At 41.4% G+C, this 22,242-nt stretch overlaps 1 protein-coding gene across 1 annotated transcript; it reads right to left on the reverse strand.

Moving 5' to 3' along the window:
* Positions 1-14,764: 14,764 nt before the first annotated feature.
* Positions 14,765-15,481, reverse strand: LOC136830443 (uncharacterized). Its single transcript, XM_067089978.1, has one exon. The coding sequence runs from the start codon at positions 15,479-15,481 to the stop codon at positions 14,765-14,767; it is 717 nt and encodes a 238-aa protein (XP_066946079.1).
* Positions 15,482-22,242: the final 6,761 nt, after the last annotated feature.

The raw sequence follows: 22,242 nt of genomic DNA on the forward strand, positions 1-22,242 counted from the left end.
GAAAAATTATCGTGTAACTGGAAAATTACAAGATAAAATATTATGCAACACATGCACACACACACACACACATACACACACACACACACACACACACACACACACACACACACACACATATATATATATATATATATATATATATATATATATATATATATATATATATATATATATATATATATATATATATATATATATACATATATTTGTGTGTGTGTGTTTTTAAAAAAATTACTGAAAAATTCTAGCATTATAATAAGTTAATAAAGTTACTTTTTTTCCTCCAAGTTTATTGCTTTATTTTGTTTCTGCATAACTGGTAAAAGGGCGTGACATATTTCACTTCAGGATATTTCTCTTCTTTTCTAGCCACATTTTTAAATTGTCAAGAACCAAAGCGTTAGGAAAAGTCTGAGGTATGAAGTGGATACTGGAGCCATAACCCTCTTTAAGTTTTGCCAGGATCAAGCAGTAATCTTCACTAAGCTGAAAACAACCCAGGTATTGCGTAGAAAGGCAATATATATAAAGGGACTGGAAAATCAAAGGAGATCTGATGCAATAAGAACGCTTAACAGGCTCGCATTTACATATTAGACAACCGAGGGTGGATTGAACAAAATCTTTGAGAGGAGGTATATATATCGGCTTCCAGTACTGATTTATTATACAATTTAATCGTTTACTACAAACGTACACACACACATACACAGATACGTTTATAACAATGATTATATGTAAGTAAACTTCTCTGTGGTACTGCGCTCCTCTCTCTCTCTCTCTCTCTCTCTCTCTCTCTCTCTCTCTCTCTCTCTCTCTCTTCTCTCTTTATGTTGTCAGTCATACTTAATTGGAATTATATTCATTTTCATCATCAAAATATTTCAGTTCAATAAAATGATACTGAAGTTACATACATATATATATATATATATATATATATATATATATATATATATATATATATATATATATATATATATATATATATATATATATATATATGTCATGTTTGCTGCCCGTGATTTTTCAATTGGGGATTTCTAGATAACATTGCTAATGGGGCTGCAGAATCATATAAGAAGAAGGGGGAAAGGGAATTTTAAGGTCGCCAGAGTGATAGCCTAAGTAAATTTTAATTTATTTACAATTTGCAGGATAAATTTAACAGGAAAAGGAATAAATGGCGTCACTCGAATAAATAGAATCAATGCACTGAGGGAATACTCTGCAAAGGGGATATCTGTCCCAAGATAAATGAGTCTCTGATGACAGTAACGGGTGTAGTTGGTGTTGAATTCATGCACACTTGTGTCAGGAAACTTGCGCTAATGAATTAGCACTGGACATCGACTCCTGAAAGGCAAAGAGATGTGCATACAATCCACCTATCGTATGAACATACATAAAGAGCAAGATTCGAGGAGGTAATTAATTCACTTCTATTACTGCCCAAGGGGAATGATTACTTCATTAATTCACGTAATTCAAGAAAGTACTTTACAAGGATTTTACACTGCACTTGTAGGTTAGCAAGGGAAGGAATAATGAAAGGCGAAAAGGCCGAGAGCAAAAGAAAAGATTAACGGCGGATTCCTTTCAGTTCCCAGACGAATCTGATGCAATTTTGTATATGCTTTAGAAAAAGCATGAGTGGGCTCTTCCTTCCTTCAGCAGAGTTGGACAGGCGGAATAAATGGGTGCTTAGTCAGCCATCACTGGTGAGGGGGAGGTACGCCCTCGAGAAGCTCTGTTAAGGACTTTGGGAAGGAGGTTCGGTTTGGACCGTGTCAGTCTTGGTACTGACTTGTTGTGGACAGTCATCACATGTCTTCCTCGTCAACTGGATGCCCTTCGCCAGTTTCCCCCCATCCCCCTCATACAACTCTGGAACACAAAAGGGAATCCACCAGCAGAAGGAGAGTATAAGACTATGGAAGGGGTGCAGGTCAGGGAGTTCTCTCTAGGAGATAATTAAACAGGGAAAAGCTTGAATATTGACTTCTCAGCCATTAAAACTACCATCTGATTCTTCAAAGTTATTTAGTTATTTAAAAATTTGAAATGTCCAGTTTCTGGTCAGACATAAGGCCCGATAATCATGACAGCTCCCCTGCAAACAGGCCTTCCAGGTCCTTTTTGGCTGGAAGGTCTGTACAAGAAGGGCCTCTACCAGATGAAAATGAACCTAACCTCCTCAAGTCTGGCACTTCATTTTAAAGATAACTTAAGGTAAGATTAGCTATGAATCGACCCTATCTAAGGCTAAAAGCAAGGTGCTTACATTCATTTAGGGGATGTACTCTCAGTGTGGTTGACTAAATCTAGTAATTCCATCAGTTAACTAACCATTTGCCACATGTAACTTAGCTAACACAGCACCATTAAAATGATAAACTAGCTCACAAGCAGATGATATATCCCTAAGATAAATGATAATTGTTTTAAAAACATGTTAAATATAAATAGGAATGTTGACCTGCACCAAAATTTAATAATAATAATAATAATAATAATAATAATAATCTTCTTCTTCGTTTTAACGTGCTTTTATTCCCATTTTTATATGGGGTAAGCACGGTGCCTTCTTTGAAGGACTTTCATTTGGCGGTGGGCAGTAGGCCGTAACCTCGATCGGCTGCCCTGCCTGACATCGCTTAGACCCCGGTAACGAATGTGTGCATGTATTACAGAATCCCCGCTCCCTTTCTCCCAGCAGCACGAGGAGAACTGGGCGGGTAGGCCGACAGTTCGAGACATGTGAGGTGTCTGTTATGTTTTTAGAAGATGTTGGAGTGGCTTTGTTTATGTGTGTATTAGTCTGTAACACCCATTTGCTTTCAGCAAACCTATCCGTTGATTACATACATAATCCCGGGGTGTCTACACGGATAGCAAAGTGTCTGCCTCTGACTGGTCGGCTGCGGGGATTGAACCCTCGCCACAGGCTTCTATGAAGTCTGTGGTTGCCGCTCTACCAACCGAGCCATCGAGGCTCAATAATAATAATAATAATAATAATAATAATAATAATAATAATTTTAAGGTTAATGATAAAAATAAATCGAAAATGGTTTATTACAATTAATTTCCATAATATACAAACACTACTAACTAAGATAGGATACAACCTAGACATCCTTCTCTGGGCAAGGTGCCAGGATTGCTCTATACAACAAGGCCCTGTTACACATATAGGAAACAAGTGCCGTGAGAGCTCGGTGGCTTTGTTCACTACCTGGACCTTCTACACTCCTACTCCTCTTCTTCCTTGGTTTCCTTTGAACTTTAGGCTGAGGTCTCTTAGTTGGAACCTGGGTGTGCAGCTAGAGGAGGCTGAGGAGACCCTTGTTCCAGGTCTGAGCCCGCAATAAAAAGGACCAACTCAGGCACAAGTTACAAGGCCGCTCCAGGGGAAGAGCTTCCGCTGTGGTCAGGGGAACCCGGACGTGGCCATTATTTGACCTAACCTCGATAATAAGGGTAGGTTTCAAACGTGTACACCATTCATCTTGCCCTTCCCCCATCCTCCTTTCCCTTCCCTTTGTTACTCATGTGGTAACTGCTTGATTGATCTAGACAAAATTTGGCACCTGGCCAAAATTTGACTCAACTTAGATAATATGGTAGGTTTCAAGCCCTTACCCCCTTCCCCTTCCCCCTTCCCTTTGTAACTTATGTGGTAACTGCTTGACCGCTCTAGACAAAATTTGGCACATGGCCATCATTTGACCCAACTGAGATAATAGGGAAACCGATACCCCCTTCCCCCTTCCCTTAGTAACTTACTTGGTAACAGCTTGACTGATCTAGACAAAATTTGGTGCATGGCCATCATCTGACCCACCTTAGATTGTAGGGCAGGTTTCAAACCCATACCCCCTTCCCCTTCCACTTCCCCCTCCCCACCCCCCTTCCCCATTTCCTTTGTAACTTATGAATAAACTCTATGGGTTTATCATACCATGGAAATATATAATTCAAAATGCTTTTCTTTCCTCTGATTAATTCTACATCAAGGTCTGTGTTTAGGTTTAGTAGGGGGATGTGTGTTTAGGTTTAGTGGGGATGTGTTTAGGTTTAGCAGGGTTGTGTTTAGGTTTAGTTGGGTGTGTGCTTAGGTTTAGTGGTGGTGTTTCAGTTAAAGGAAGGTCTGTTTAGGTTTAATGGGGGGTAAATGGGATAGTCACCATACTAATACCTGGATAAAAGGGACAGTCACTGCAGTAACATCTGGATAAATTGGACAGTCACCATTGTAACAACTGGATAGATGGGACAATCAACACAGTAACATCTGGATAAATTGGACAGTCGCCATTGTAACAACTGGATAGATGGGACAGTCACCACAGTAACATCTGGATAAATTGGACAGTCACCATTGTAACAACTGGATAGATGGGACAGTCACCACAGTAACATCTGGAAAATTTGGACAGTCACCACAGTGATAACTGGATAAATGGGACAGCCACTACAGTAATACCTGGATAAAAGGGCAATGAATACAATAATACCTGGATCGATGGGACAGTCAGTACAGCTATACCTGAATAAATGGGACAGTCACCACGGTAATATCTGGATAAATGGGAGAGTCAGCAAAGTAATATTTTTATATAACAGTGACAGTTACTAGAGTTATTTATGGATAAAATGGTTAGTCACCACAGTAACAGCTGGATAAATGGGACAGTCAGTACAAGAAATGCTTAAAAATTTTTCTAAATTCTTCAGAGTTTTCCCTGGCAGCAATGAGTTTGTCAGCTAGTATATATACATACATACACACACACGCATTTTATACATATAATATATATATATATATATATATATATATATATATATATATATATATATATATATATATATATATATATATATATATATATATATATATATATATATATATATATATATATATATATATATATATATATATATATATATATATATATATATATATATATATATATATATATATATATATATATATATATATATATATATATATATATATATATACATATACATATACATATACATATACATATACATATACATATATATATATATATACATATACATATATATATATATATATATATATATATATATTATATATATATATATATATATATATATATATATATATATATATATATATATATATATATATATATATATATATATATATATATATATATATATATATATATATTATTATGATTAGCAAGAATTCGCTAGCAAATTGCCTCCCCCCCCCTCCTTTGTTGTTGTTGGTTGTTCTGTCGTGTTTCATTTACTGCCAGCCGGCCGATCGATAGACCATCTGTCTATCGACTTAAAAACAAGGGTTTAAAGGATTAAAGGCGCTCCCATTTTTGATAATGATCTTTCCTTTGAGGCAAAAGTAATCTGGCTTTCTGTTTCTCCTACAGGCCAAAACCTCCCCTGCAGGCAGCAGGTGCAATGAGTCAAAGCATCTGTGTTGGACGCATCCCCTGCCCCATAGGAGGATAAAAGCAGAAACCCACGAGGTCGACACACACACGCGGGCTGGAAGATATGGAATGAAGACGTCCTCAACACCTGGCCCCATCGATGCCCTTGCATCCTAACCACGTGGCCCTTTCCAAAGTATACTTTTCCTCGTGCCCTTCGACCGTATTCCTCGAGCCCACACGCCATTGCTTGGAGTTTCGAGGAGTCCCCATCGCCTTGCCCCTTTTCGGAAGCCCTTGCATCTCACCACGTGGAAGAAACTCGCCCTCGGAAATCGCAAGTCATCCACGGACTGCCTTCTACGCGCCCTCGGAAAATCTGCTAAGGTAAAGTGCCCTGGAAGAGCCCCATTTCAGTCACGCTTTTGTCTCGTAATATTTTCTTAAAGAGAAAGCCAGAAATCTCCCTTGTCTAATGTCCGTGCGCCTCTTGCGTCGGCAGTATTAATTCTTTATTATTCCTTTGGCACCCTCAGTGCAGGTTCGAATTCATTATTCTTTTGTCTATTTTCATTACTGGCGTATAATGTGCATATCTCTCATTTCAGAGGGATCCTATTTCGTGGAAGCTTCTCGGACTGTGGCTGGAATTCCCCAGTTTCATTCAATCTACTTGAGTTCCTCTTTCCCGTACTAATGTCATTTATGTAAATACACTACTTTAAATGTGCCCACGTGTTTTACGTAATATTTCCCTCAGTAACCAGAGCCCTATGCTCATATGAAATTCTCCTTTGTTTTCCTTTTTTTTTTAAGTTTTCCCGTACCCACGAAGTCAGAATCACAAGGCTAAAATACCTTAAATTGTTGCTACCTGTCTCACAGAGCATATTTCAAACTAAAACCACGGAAAAACGTAAAAATGGCGACCTGGCCATAGATCTCGTTTTGCAGTTGCAGTTCCTCTAGCGTTGCTTTATTGCATTTGCAACTTGCCAGATCAGCTATTAGCAAAGCTAAGCTGGGTACAAGACAATTACGAACCTTATGTGTAAAACCAGCACACAGATCCAGAAAATTCCACGTAAGTAATGTGTTAATCTTAGCAAAACCTTTTTACAATCGTGACTGTTCCTAGGAATTAGAAATAGGGACGCATGTAATCACTGAGAGAAAAGAACCGCAGTATTAGATTCGTTAATGCATGCCTTTCAGGATAGGTAGTTAGGAAATAACCAGTGCTAACCACCCTTTGCTTCGAGGAATAGTGCGATAGAAATTCCTCTGTGATAACTTTTACTTCGCATTTCGAATTAGCGAACTGTTATTTAGGCGCGAATAAAATTCCCACGTGGGACACGACGAAGTCAGCTTGCATTGCTGAAATTCTCTCAGTGTAGTTAGAATTCGAGTTAGGTGTTAGGAAAGCGAAATTTAAACTCCGCTTATAGAGAAAATTACTAGGCCATTGTATTGTTATCCTCTCAGACGACTGGGAAATTCCCGGAATCCCAGACGGTGTATAAATATACTGGGTTCATTCATCCCGAATCTAAAAATAACTCCGGTGATGGTCATGCGCGTCCTTCACCCACCCACCCCCGCCCATGCCAGCGTGTGTAGCATTTTTTCCCCATTCATTTCCCAGCATACATTTTTCTTTGGGTTTCCCGTTAGTAATTTCTAAGTCCTAAGGGACGAATCGTAATTCAAGTCCTAAGTGACTCCTAAAATTCTACGTTGCACGTGGCGAGAATTCCTCCAAATTCCACAAATTCCAAGTCCTAAGTGACTCCTAAAATTCTCCAAATTCCGTCGCACGTGGCGAGAATTTCTCCAAATTCCAGTCCTCAGAGACTCCTAAAATTCTACGTCGCACGTGGTGAGAATTTCTCCAAATTCCAGTCCTCAGAGACTCCTAAAATTCTACGTCGTGCGTGGCGAGAATTTCTCCAAATTCCAGTCCTCAGAGACTCCTAAAATTCTACGTCGCACGTGGCGAGAATTTCTCAAATTCAGTCCTCAGAGACTCCTAAAATTCTATGTCGAGACATGGCGAGAATTCCTCCAAACTCCAGTCCTCAGAGACTCCTAAAATTCTACGTCGCACGTGGCGAGAATTTCTCCAAATTCCAGTCCTCAGAGACTCATACAAAAATTCTACGTCGCACGTGGCGATAATTTCTCATTCCTGCGGGAACCCAAAATTAAGTCCTTTTGAGACATTATATAGTGTAGTTCACACACATCTAAGCCCTTACGGGACTGATCATTCTAGTTCGTTAGAACAACTCCTTAACTTCACGCTACAGCCGGCCAAGTCCGAGCGTGACAAAAATCCAACTAAGTCTTCCGAGACGCATATTAGACTTCGTTCGCCAAGAACAACCACGTCTTTCAAGACACATCCAATTTAACAAAAAGTCTTCTCAGACATATCATATACCCATTATTTCAAGATGGCTAATACCAGAGCCCAACAAAACGAGGATTTCAAATTCTACATGTCCGCTGGGAAGGACATGGGACTATCGGGGCAAGATCTGAGAGCATGGGTTCAAGAGCGAGTGGACGATGCCAAGGCGGAGAGCAAGAGAACGTGAGGAGAGAGAGAGAGAACGTGAGGAGAGAGAGAGGCAAGAATTGCCCAAGAGCAGGAGAAGGAAAAAATAACGTGCAGAGAGGGAGAGAGAAGAGAATCGCTCAAGAACAACGGGAGGAAAAAGAACGTGCACAGAGGGAGAGAACGTGAAGAAAGAGAGAGACAGAATTGCCCAAGAACAACGAGAGAGAGAGAACGTGAGGAAGAGAGAGAGACAGAATTGCCCAAGAGCAGGAGAGGAGAGAGAACGAATTGCTCAAGAACAACGAGAGGAGAGAGAACGTGAGGAGAGAGAGAGAGAGAACTCGCCCATGAGCTCCAGGTGCTAGAACGACAGCACGCCACCCCCCGCCCCCTGCCGCGGGAATGAGTGCCCTCAGCCAAGCTCACTCGTTCATGCCAAAATGGACAGAGTCCGAGCCTGAAGTATGGCTTGAAAGGGCCGAACGAGTCCTGGAGTGCTGCGATCTCTCCCCCGAAATCTCCCTTGTTCTCACTAAATTCCTGGGCGGAAAGGCCCTCGTTGCCTACCACGCCCTTCCCCAGACGATCGGGAAACTGGGAAGCCGTCGCCAAGCAGTTACGAAGCGTACGAGATTACCAGAGCGGTGGAGGAGACGTTGGAGAGAGCAGCCCAGAGAAGCAGGCCAGACTTGGTCCGATTGGGCGTACCATTGAGCGGGGCTGACAAAATGGCTCGATTCCGAAGAGCCACTAACACCGCCGAGGTACTCGAGCGGTTTAAATTCGAGCATTTCCTGCGCTACGCCCCTCCTGCCCTCGCCACTCATATAGTGGAAAAAGCCCCAGCAACACTCACCGAGTGTTGCCGAATAGCAGATATGTGGGAAACCCACCACCCTCAAGAAGGATCCATGGGACGGAAAATAAATCCCCCGCCCCTCCTCGGAGGAACAAATTCCCCTAAGGCTGGAAACTCGGGCAAGCCCCTGACGTGCCACTATTGCAAAAGGACGGGGCACTCAACTGAACAGTGCCGAAGTCGGCCCAAGGCTCCCTCTCATCCGTTCCCGAAGGTATCACAGCCACCTCCTGCTACTGCGCCCGATCGCGCCGCAGCGGCGCTGCCCCGGCGGGACTTCCGCCATGAGACATGCCGCGATTGCGGGAAAGGGGGACATTTCTCTTCCACCTACAAGCTTTGCCCTCGGCACAACCAGCCGAAGGCAGTAGGCACCGTAACCTGCCCTAAACGGCCCGCCGGGTGGATTGGGCTTAAGTCCGTGAGGGTCGCGCCTCCGGACGGGTCCAGTCCTCCCCTGAACCTCGACAACATAATAGACACGGGGTCGGAGGTCAGCCTAATTGTGAGGAGAGAAATCCCCTGGAGCCGTCATTCGGGAAGACGAACGGATGACGATCCTCTGGGTGAATGGGGATAGGAAGGACCTCCCGACGGTCCGCTTAAGGGTCACCACCGCGATGACTCTCGAGAGAGGGACCACATTTTCGGGGTAGCAGAGATGCTCACCACGGGGAAGCCCCTCCTTCTGGGACAAGATCTCATCCAATGGAGGATCCCTGCGTCCCCATCCTCTGCCTCAAGCCTTCCGAGCCCCGGTCGCCCCACTGCCCCCTGAAGGCAGCAGGAGGATCTGCTTCCCCTGGGTGTCTCTAGGCTCGATCCTGTGGCTCCAGGAGTCGCTCCTGCCCCCCAGGAAGCGGAAACTGATCCGGCCCCCGCAACCCTACTCATTACTGGAGCCGCCGCTGCCCTGCCCTCCCTCGCGAGGGAGACGCTAATCGAGGAGCAAAAGGCAGATACCTCAACCAGCCGCCTCCGCAGTGAGGCCGCCACCAGCGAGATGCCCTCCTGACTTGATGAGGACGCCTTCCTGCTGGAAGACGATCTCTTGTGCAAGGTAACTCGGGGCCGAGCGAGCCTTCCCAGGTGCGCCATAAACTCGTGGTAGTTCCCCAGACTCTGCAGAAGGATGTGCTAAGTTTGGCCCATGACGGCATCAGCGGGCACTTCGGTGTCGCTCGCACCGCACGCGCCGTCGAGAGCAAGTTCTACTGGCCGGGCATCCGGAAGAGCGTGAAGCAATTCGTTGCCTCCTGCCCTACCTGCCAGGTGGCAGGCAACCCTAACGAGGTGGTTCCCGGGCCCCCATTAGGGAATATCCCCTCGCGGCGTCCCCTTCAGGGACGTCGTCATTGACTATTTCACTCCGCAGTGGCGGATGAAAAGTAAATCGGGGAACGCCCACTGCCTCACCATCATCGACCGCTTCACGCGATACCCGGAGGCAATTCCGGTCAGGAGCGAAAGTTCAAAAAATGCTGTAAAGGCCCTGGTAAAATTCTTCTGCAGATTTGGGTTCCCTGCCACGATACAAACCGATCAGGGTCGACACTTTATGTCGAAGGAATTTCGTGACGGCATGGCCAGCCACGGAATTAGGCATTTCCACTCCACGCCCTATCACCCCGAGAGTCAAGGAATCATCGAGCGATTCCCACCAGTCACTCTCCACGACACTAACGGTTGGAGCACGAGGGAGGTGGCTCGTGGGAGGACAACCCTCTGTATGCCCTTTTTGCCACCCGCCACACTCCCTCCGAAACCACTGGTTATAGCCCCTTCGAGCTATTATACACCCATTCCACACGAGCGCCACTCGATATATTATATGACGCATGGGTGGACCCCAAGCATGCGGATTGAGCGGAAGAATTGCCAACCATCCAGAAAAACCTTCGAGCAGCTTGGGTGGTAGCCCAGGCCACAGAACGGGTGTAGATGAAATTTGACAAGGCCGCCCGCTCCCGCTCTTTCGAGACGGGAGACCAGGTCCTGGTGCTCCGAACGGGCGCCACGAGGCCCCTCGAAACCCACTTCTCCGGCCCTCACAAAATCTTGGGAAGGCGCGGGGACCTGAACTACCTAGTGGATTGTGGGAAAAGAAGGGCCAAGTGGCTCCATATAAATCTTCTGAAGCCGTATCGGACCCGTGGCGAGGAGACACCTGAAGATGGTGCCTCTAACTCCGAGGCAGTAGTTGGCGCTGCCGCCCTAGCGTATCAGCCCACCGCTAACTCGGAGATCCTCGAGAGTCTGGAAGTTATAACCCCAGGTATCGACGCCGCCCACAGGGAAGATATCCGCCGGTTATTAAGCAGAAATTCGCGGGTCGTCCGAGACACCCTTGGGTGCACGGGCGCAATACAGCACTCCATAAGTATCAAGGAGGGTGTGAAACCCATAGCCCAGGGGTACTACAGGGTTAACCCGGATAAGGCCCGTAGGATCGAGGAACAGGTCCAACTCCAGCTCGACCTCGGCCTTATAGAACAAAGCCATAGCCCCTGGGCCTCACCAGTAGTACTAGTACCTAAGGAGGGCGGTGGAGACCGACTTTATGTCGACTACCGAAAGTTGAATGAAGCAACGGAGTCGGAACCTTACCCCTTTCCCCGGATCGAGGCTTGCTTAGATAGCCTAGGGAGTGCCCCTACCTAAGCAAAATTGATCTGGAGAAGGGCTATTGGCAGGTCCCGCTGTCCGAGGAGTCGCGCCCTCGGACAGCGTTCATAACTCCCAGCGGGATTTACCAGTGCAAGGTGATGCCATTCGGGTTGAAAAATGCTCCCAGCTGCTTCCAACGTTTGATGAACAAGGTACTGGCGGGCATAAAAATCTGCGTGGTATACCTGGATGACATCGTTACATACGCCAGCACCTGGGAAGAGCACCTAGCAATCCTAGACCAAATTTTCTTTGCCCTGGGAGAAGCAAATTTGGTAATAAATCTGAAAAAGTGTCAATTCGGTGTCGGGGAGATTACCTACTTGGGCCATCAGGTAGGAAATGGCTGGCTAGCACCAAAGGAGGCGAATATAGAAGCCATCATGAATATGGCTTACCCGAGAACAAAACGGGGCCCAACGCTTCCTCGGGATGGTTCAGTACTTCCGCAGGTTTATCCCAAACTTCGCAGATGCGGCTGCCCCATCACAAACCTCTTTCGGGAAAGCAGCCCTTCAGGTGCTCGGAGGACTGCAAAAGGGCGTACGATAATTTAAAGTCATACTCATGACCAAGCCGGTCCTACACACCCCGACTACGAACGGCTTTTTGCCCTAGCCGTAGATGCCAGCGACATCGGTATCGGAGCAGTTATGTTCCAAGAGAAGGAGGAGTTAGGCATCCAGTGGCATATTACGCAAAGAAACTGAAGCCAGCTGAAACGCGGTATAGTACAATCGAGAAGGAATTGCTAGGAATGGTGCTGGCGATGAAGCACTTCGAGTCATACCACGCTGACCACACCTTCCTGCTGACGGTATATACGGATCATAACCCCTCGGTACTTGACTACCTTTAGGAACCAAAACAAACGCTTAATGAGGTGGTGCCTCGATCTCCAGGACTATAACTGGAAAATCGAGCACATCAAAGGCACGGATAACAAAATAGCTGATGTCTTATCTAGACAGCATTCAGAGTAACACCCAGGGGGTAGTACTAGCGCCCAAAATTCCATCTGCGGGCAAGACAACCTCAAGCGGTTCGGAACCAATACTTCTACTCCAGGGGGGGCGTGGCCCGCCGGCCAGATGGTGGTGGCAAGCCTCCCTGCCTTCTTATAATTCAAGGAACCTCTATCTCTTATCACCTTCTATTTAATCTTCCCTTAAATTATCCCCACAAGAGGCAATTAAATACGGGATACCATTCCCCACACAATGTATAAATCATTAAGAATAACTGAGTGAGAAGTGGCACGCCCTTGCGCCCATACCTTGGCACTGGGCGTGCGTGTCAGCCCCTCCTGAAGGAGTCGCGCCCTTCGGGTGCACATTCCTCGCCCTGGGACTGAAGTGATAGTCCGGGCCGTAATTTATAGGGGTAGGACGATAAATTCCCGCCTAACACAATAAAACCCTCACTCTTTTTCCCTTAGCTCTTCTGCCAATATCGTTTACTTTCTTTTAGTCATTTAGTTATCTTTATTTTAATGAATCGCGAGTCATAAACTCTTGCCCTTGTGATTTAAATGCCCCTTTCGTAAGCTCTGAGGGACGTGTCCCGCCTTTCATATGCTGTCAAGTTTCATTCGTAACGTCTTGGTAATTTTCCTTTTGTTATTATTATCCCTTTCCCCCTTCCATTATAAGACCCCACATCTTTTGTCTGCTCGCCCGTCATAACATGGAGTACTCAGTGGGCAGTGGACGCATAAAATTAGCGTAGTTTAAGGTTAGCGAATTAAAACCTCGAAATACTCTCGCCTGCACACGACTGTCAAATTCCCGGTGTGTGGGTCATCCCTCAGCTCGCGTTGAACGATAGCTGAGCAAAGCGTTAAAACGAAGATAAATTATCAATGCGAATATGTATAGTCATTACAGTATCGCGTAAAAGGGGATGTCATTTACAAAAATAAACGCTGTTTTTCATTTACATAGCCTCTTCAAGGCAGATTGTACTAACCGCATGCATTTTATCTAAAATTAAGTAACCGTGTATTTTAATTCTTGAACAATAACCTTTCTTTTCATTTGTTGGCCATAGCCTCATATACGTGGTCCTATAATCTTAATTAATTCACAATTGTTCGAGTCACATTATAAAGTTACCAGTGGGTAACCAAATCTAAAGTAATTATTCTTTTGCAAGTGTTTAAATCACTTTGCGTTCTGTTAACGAAAATTGTCCCAATGTGTTATTAAAAGTAATGTCACAGCTTCATAAAACCCTTAGGAGTAAAGTTCATTGCAAGGCAGAATGTAGAGTAACGTAAAGCATTTGCCGCTCATTCTTGAATATCGATGTACACACCCGAAGGAGGTATGTACATCATCTTGTATGGGGAGGTATTATGATTAGCAAGAATTCGCTAGCAAATTGCCTCCCCTCCCCCCCCTCCTTTGTTGTTGTTGGTTGTTCTGTCGTGTTTCATTTACTGCCAGCCGGCCGATCGATAGACCATCTGTCTATCGACTTAAAAACAGGGGTTTAAAAGATTAAAGGCGCTCCCATTTTTGATAAAGATCTTTCCTTCGAGGCAAAAGTAATCTGGCTTGGGTGTTTCTCCTACAGGCCAAAACCTCCCCTGTGGGCAGCAGGTGCAATGAGTCAAAGCATCTGTGTTGGACGCACCCCTGCCCCATAGGAGGGGATAAAAAGCAGAAACCCACGAGGTCGACACACACACGCGGGCTGGAAGATATGGAATGAAGACGTCCTCAACACCTGGCCCCATCGATGCCCTTGCATCCTAACCACGTGGCCCTTTCCAAAGTACAGTGGCAGCAAAAATAATCTTAACAGCAAAAACAATGTTGACATATTTCACAAAATAATAGCAAACTACTGTGAATAATTAAACAAACAGAAATCTGTACTTATTTATTATTCAGATACATGAATTAATACTTTGTCATCTCTCCTTTAGTCTGCAATACAGCGTGGATGCGCGTAGGCATGGAATCAGCAAGGATCATGAAATATTGAGGGTCCATCTTAGTGCACCATGTCAACTTACTCTCATTCTTAAGCTCAGCCATATTTGAGGGCTGGGCACCTGCAACTTTGTCTTTAATAACTTTCCAGGCATTTTCAATTGGGTTTAAGTCAGGTGAATTGCCTGGCCACTCTAAAACAGATGCATTGTTCTCTGCAAGCCACTTTGTTACTGTCTTAGTCTTGTGATATGGAGCCCCATCATGCATAAAAAATGCAGAATCATGTAACCTGTAAAACTCTTAACATGTGGTCCTTAAGCATTTCTAAATATGTTGTTCCTTTCATTGTTTCCCCCTTATGCAAGAAATACAACCCAGCTCTACCTAATTTACCAGTAAACGCCCCCCACACCATAACACTCTGTGGATGCTTCACGATTTTTACAGTAAACTTGTGATGATATCGGGACACACTCTTGGGCCTCCTCACAACATTGCTGGCACTTCTAACCAATCTGAAGGCTGATGCATCTGAGAACATAACATCACGCCATTGTTCCTTGGTCCAGTCTTTATATTTATTACAGAAAGCCAGCCTTTTCTTCTTCATGCCATCTGTGAGGAGCGGCTTCTTTGCAGCATGGTGGCACAGTAGTCCCAGGTCACACTGCAGACAATGTTGCACCGTACGAACAGCGACGTTTCCAAGCAGATCAGGATGCTTTTTCTTGAGTGCAGCTGCTGTAAATGAAGGGTTATTCAATACTTCCCTCTTCAGAATTTTATCCGTCCTCGGAGAGATCTTTTTCTTCTGTCCACAACCTGGTTTCCGCTGTGGCACCGCTCCTGGTGGGAGACCAGCTGCCGCCTTTTTCAGACTGTAAATAGCTTGGCGAGAGACACCAATATCTCTGGCCACACGAATCACAGAGACTTCCTGCTCCAGCTGGGCAAGGGCACAGGCCTTTTCTTCATTTGTAAGCTTATGGCGTCCCATTATGTCAATGACAAACTGAGCTGTGGGCCTCCAAAGATTACTGAAAAATGTGCAAGTCAGAGGCTGACAGAGCAACTTATTACAGATCATCTCACACCAACAGCTCAGCGAGCACTAACAATTCCCGCCAGTTTTCCCGCTCATATGGGTCCAAGGAATCTGCCAACCATACCACAAATCTCTTGTGACAGTGGTATGGCTGCTGCACAATTTTGAAGTTGACAAACATTTGATGTTAAGATTATTTTGCATTTTTGCTGTAAATATTAATTTTGCCGCCACTGTATACTTTTCCTCGTGCCCTTCGACCGTATTCCTCGAGCCCACACGCCATTGCTTGGAGTTTCGAGGAGTCCCCATCGCCTTGCCCCTTTTGAAGCCCTTGCATCTCACCACGTGGAAGAAACTCGCCCTCGGAAATTGCAAGTCATCCACGGACTGCCTTCACGCGCCCTCGGAAAAATCTGCTAAGGTAAAGTGCCCTGGAAGAGCCCCATTTCAGTCACGCTTTTTGTCTCGTAATATTTTCTTAAAGAGAAAGCCAGAAATCCCTTGTCTAATGTCCGTGCGCCTCTTGCATCGGCAGTATTAATTCTTTATTATTCCTTTGGCACCCTCAGTGCAGGTTCGAATTCATTATTCTTTTGTCTATTTTCATTACTGGCGTATAATGTGCATATCTCTCATTTCAGAGGGATCCTATTTCGTGGAAGCTTCTCGGACTGTGGCTGGAATTCCCAGTTTCATTCAATCTACTTGAGTTCCTCTTTCCCATTACTAATGTCATTTATGTAAATACACTACTTTAAATGTGCCCACGTGTTTTACGTAATATTTCCTCAGTAACCAGAGCCCTATGCTCAGATGAAATTCTCCTTTGTTTTCCTTTTTTTTACGTTTTCCCGTACCCACGAAGTCAGAATCACAAGGCTAAAATACCTTAAATTGTTGCTACCTGTCTCACAGAGCATATTTCAAACTAAACCACGGAAAACGTAAAAATAAAATATAATATATATATATATATATATATATATATATATATATATATATATATATATATATATATATATATATATATATATATATATATATATATATATATATATATATATATATATATATATATATATATATATATATATATATATATATATATATATATATATATATATATATATATATATATATATATATATATATATATATATATATATATATATATATATATATATATATATATATATATATATATATATATATATATATATATATATATATATATATATATATATATATATATATAAAAATATATATTTATATACATAATACAGAATATATAACTTGGTGTCAGTTGGTTTATCAGATCCAAAGGTTCACACCAAGTCTCTCACACCTTCAAGAGCTTGACACAAGAGCCCGTGTGTACACATCGCCATCATATTCTAAACTGTCAATGGATTGCTTTTGATATAGGGCCCATGGTTCGTTTAACGAGCAACCATTTATGATAGATACAATGATAGATTAAGTGTATCTTTAGATGTATCTTAAATAACAAGTAGAAACACCACAATCCTAATGAGGTCAAAAGAATAAACAAATCAGAAATTATAATAAATATTATTCACAAATAACAAGACATTTATATAATGACAATTTTAAAGTAATTTCAAAGTAAATTAAAGTAATTTCAAAGTAAAGATATACTCGACCAACACCAAAGATACAGGACCTGGGTATTAATAATTTCAGCTGCCGTTAATTAACTAGGATATTGCGGACAAGATGATGAGCAAACGTAAGTGGCTTGGGAGTAGAAATAATTTCAGTTGTCGCTAGTTAACTGGGGAAATTCCGACATGTTACTGATCACGAAGAAATGATGATCAAAGTAATTCATCGACAGCCGACAGTTGAAGAAACCAGCACGGCTACTTCAGCTCAAGAGTTAATGATGAAGTATAAAAAAAAACAAATGGCTGGAATAGAAATTTTATAAAAATCAGATATATGTTAAATTATAACTAATGATATTTCCATCCACAAAAATTAATATTACTTCTTCACAATAAACCCTTCACAGTACTAAAATGTTTAACACTTTATTTCACAAAATTTATATATATAATCAATTTAACAAAAATACCCCACCTGGAACTCACGGTATGCATGGTATGAAAGCACAGGCTAGAATGAGGTATTGGAAAATAACCGGCTTCCCCAAACAGAAAATCCCTTAACCTAAACAAAGTATAACTACCAACATAGTATTACTACCAACAAAGTAGTTTGATAATTTGTAGAAGATTACCCTCTTACATAAACCAACCTCTCCTTCTGATCATATGTCCTCCTCAAAGTCTCCTCAGAGGTTGGAGCAATAATTGGATATTAGTTTTTCTTGCCTGGCTTTTCCAAATAGCGAAGGTTGTAGGTCCTGACCCTTTTTCAAATTCAGGTAAGATAATTACTGTATTGTTTCTTTTTCTTATAGATTTAACCCGTGTTATGTTCCTTTTATTTCGCCAGTGTTTATCTTGTGTAACTGTCACTCATTTTGTACTCAATTTGTACCTTAGTCTCAAGCTCTATGTATTTTTTCCTCTGAGTATCTGAATCGTCTGCTGGGTAAAATAAACTGAACATTTTTATTCGACGCTGGATTTGAATATTTCATGAGGGCGACGCGCTTTGAAAAGCAATGGGATAAATATCTAGAAGTTTTTGAATAGCAGAATATTGTTGCAAATAAAATATTTGTCCTTTTTACTTGCTTTTGGGTTGTTGTAATGACTCTCGTTTCATGACAAAATAAAACTGGTGAAGAATCATTTGATGAGAGATAGTAGTATGTTATCTTTTCAAATCCGCATAAAATGTTTTCCTCATTCATCTGATGTCCTGTGGATTCTTTTTCTCTAGGGAATCTCATAAACGCAGAAGATGATTAAGAAAGAAAAGAACACAAGGACACTACCTATAATATGACAGTGGAAAGACAAGTTAAAGAGCTAAGATCCCTTGGCCTAATGTTGCACCAAACATCAAAATTTGAGTCTAGTATCCGTCATGCGGGGCAATGCAATATATACAGTATATATATATATATATATATATATATATATATATATATATATATATATATATATATATATATATATATATATATATATATATATATATTTATATATATGTGTGTGTGTGTATGTGTATACACACACACACACACACACACACACACACATATATATATATATATATATATATATATATATATATATATATATATATATATATATATATATATATATATATATATATATATATATATAAATACATTTATATTATCCTGTGGCAACCAAGGGGATGCAAAGGGCCTCGATGAACTCAAGCCACCACATTTTGTCTTAGACTAACTCCTCAAGATCTCCCCAACACTCATCTCCTGCTTCCTGCCTCATTGTCCGTAATAGCGTCTCCTTTGGCCTGCCTCTGCCTTTCCTACCAAGGGCAACCCACCCCGGTGTATCTCGTACTATTCCCTGTCTTCTATACACATGGCCTAGCCACTTCCAGTGAGAACCTAACATACTCATCGAACGGCTGCACCCCCGTTACTTCTCTAATTCTGTTATTTGATATCCTACCCCTCCAATGAATTCCCATTATTCGTCTAAGCACCTTATTTTCAAATGCTAAAAATTTACTATCCGAAGTTATCGTACTGTACCATGACTCATGCCCATAAATCAAAATACTCCTAACCGCTGCCTTATAAATTATGATTTTTTATGAACAGAATAATTGCGATCATTCCCAATATTTTTAAGCATTTCCATTGCCTGATGATCCTTTTTTTTTATTTTTCCATAAATTCTGTGCTCAGAGAACCATCCTTATCTAAGAAAGTACCAAAATATTTAAACTCATTACTTGTTTTACTGCCATGCCTTCATCTAGACAATCCTGCGCATTTTCAGTATTCATATTCAAGATTTCAGTTTTCCACTATTTATAACCAAACCAACCTTTCGACATTCACTGACCAGACAATCCAACACTCTCTGCATCTTTTCTGGTCCCTCGCAGACCAAAACTATATCATCAGCATAATCTAAGCCAAGAAGTTTCCCATTTTTCCCAAGAGTATACCTGCATCCGTTACTCTTTTAACCCTTCTCATAACGCAATCGACGACCAATACAAACAACAGGGGACAGAATGCCATCCTAAATCACACAAAACTTAACTTCAAACGGATCACTCAAACACCCATCAACCATCACTGTACAAGATGTGCCCTCGTGCATTTTCATAATAACCCTCACAAACGTTTCCGGTATTTTATAATGCCTCATAATTTTTCCCATAGCCCGTCTCGAAATGTATCAAAGGTCTTTTCAAAATCAACGAAACAAAGAGCTAACGGAGTTTTCATTTTATTATCATGCTGACTTAAATGCCTAACTATGATCTGATCACTACAACCCCGCCCCCTTTCTAAACCGGCATGTTCATCCCTCAGAGTACCATCAGCCCCAACATCTTCAACAATACTATGCTGAAATATATATATATATATATATATATATATATATATATATATATATATATATATATATATATATATATATATATATATATATATATATATATGTTTTTATTTCTGTTTGTTACATAAATCCCTAGGAGAATAAATTCGGAATTGGAATATGAAATCGCCTTTTTTTCGTTTCGTTTTCTAAGTTTGGAAATAGTATTCAGATTGCACGAAATGCTGAATCCTGAAAGGTGCACAGGGAAAAAATCTATGTAAAATTTGGTTTTGACGTATACGTGAATACATTGTGAACTATATTTTGCTGATACCTTTTTTAACAAATGCCATCAAATACTCATCTAATGAACCTAAAGGGGCACTTTATATATTATATACGTTAAACAACTTGAACTCAAGAGTACTTTGTAAAGTTCAATTCTATAACTTAATAGAACTAATCTCTACAAAGTTCTCGAAAATGGTCTCCAGGAGACCTCTCATTCTAGATTTCGTAAAACAAAATGAATTAAATTTAGTGTTAATGATTACTTATAACAATAACACTAGAGAGAGAGAGAGAGAGAGAGAGAGAGAGAGAGAGAGAGAGAGAGAGAGAGTCGGGTCGGGGTAGGGGGTGAAGGGTGAAAGTTATCTTTGTAGAGAGGACCCATATTTGTACACAAAGTTCACCAGCGCTTCTGAAACCTTTCTCAATTTACATGTTTATCGGACTTAAACTAGAGTTAAACTCCAAGTAACCTTTTACATATAATAACTGAAATGGGAAGGCGAGCATGAATCGTATTCGAAGGCACAAATAGTTATCGATCCCTTCCTGCTGCACCGGCCGTTAACGACTTCTGCTTCATCCGATTATTCATCTTTGATGAGACACGACAACAGCGACTTTGACTGTACGAAGCTATTGAATTTTTCGGCTTTGACAGATTTTTAAGGAACCTCATAACACCAAGTGAAGACAAAGACATAATATTGTCTCAAAACCGGAACAGGAATCGTAGTAGGTACAACGAACTGTTTTTTTTTTTTTTTTTTTATGTCGAGTAATATTACTGGGAAACACAAACAAGACTTTGTTTGGCAAATTATAGAGTAAAAATGTTTTTGAGAATGTAGAAGAGGCATTCTATTGAAAACTGATTTTTTTCTAGTAAAGAATGACAATTTTTAATAATAAAATAATTAAAAAAATTCTACAAACGACAAAAAAGGTTTACGCAAGTGTTCCTTCTTATTATCTGTTGTAACTGCATTATATGATTTACGGCTATTTTTCATAATCCAGTTTCAACATTCAATGTCCTTGCCCTCTAGCAGCTACAATGCTGGATGCTTAGAGCATTTGCTATAATTATTTAAGGTTATTCAGCTTATTTGAACAGAATATATTATATAACGTCATTTTCAAAAGAAATAAGTTATCGGGAATAAGGTAACACATGGACTTTATCCAAAGAGTTCTGCGATATTTACATAAACAAAAAGAATAATTCTCTGCAACCTAAAGCGATTAAAGACTCTGTACAACCGGACATACCGTCATTCATGTGAATGACTAATGTAAAAACAATAAGTTTAATAAGTGGAAAGTTTTACAAGAAGCCAAATCCTTCCGAATTCCCTATGATTATCATCGCATACAAGACCATCTTCCACAAAGTCTTATGAAGCAGAAACCCTGCATGAACAGTATTTGGTTTATAAAATAGAAGTAGCATAGTCATGTCATTCATGGAAGTGCTTGGGCACACGTTTGGGAATGAATTGTTATAGTTCTTGTTTCTTTAATTTGAAACTAAACTCTGTTTCAACCCTCCTCCACAGGGTTTATACTCACTCATCAAACTTTTTGATGAAATATTTCAGTAATAACTCTTTTCCTTCACGGCTGTTTTTCATATCTCTAAACAAATTGCTAAAAGAGAAAATGGCTCAACCAACACCTATATCCACTGTACCGAACCTGAAGATGTACGCAAGTTTCCCTTTCGTGCATGATGATACGAGAGAAAATGCACGTCCTTTATTCAAAAGAGTTTTCCTGCTTTAAATCTGAAAATAATTCCTAAAAGTCCCTTAACAATTGTGTCCCTATTCAGATCAAAGATCGAACCAGTCCTCTGCTTTCATCCAGCGTCTTATATAAATACACTTGCCTAAGATGTGATCACGGGATATACGTGGGATGCACGAAGAG

Source organism: Macrobrachium rosenbergii, chromosome 46 (genome assembly GCF_040412425.1).
Source record: "Macrobrachium rosenbergii isolate ZJJX-2024 chromosome 46, ASM4041242v1, whole genome shotgun sequence".
NCBI lineage: Eukaryota > Metazoa > Arthropoda > Malacostraca > Decapoda > Palaemonidae > Macrobrachium > Macrobrachium rosenbergii.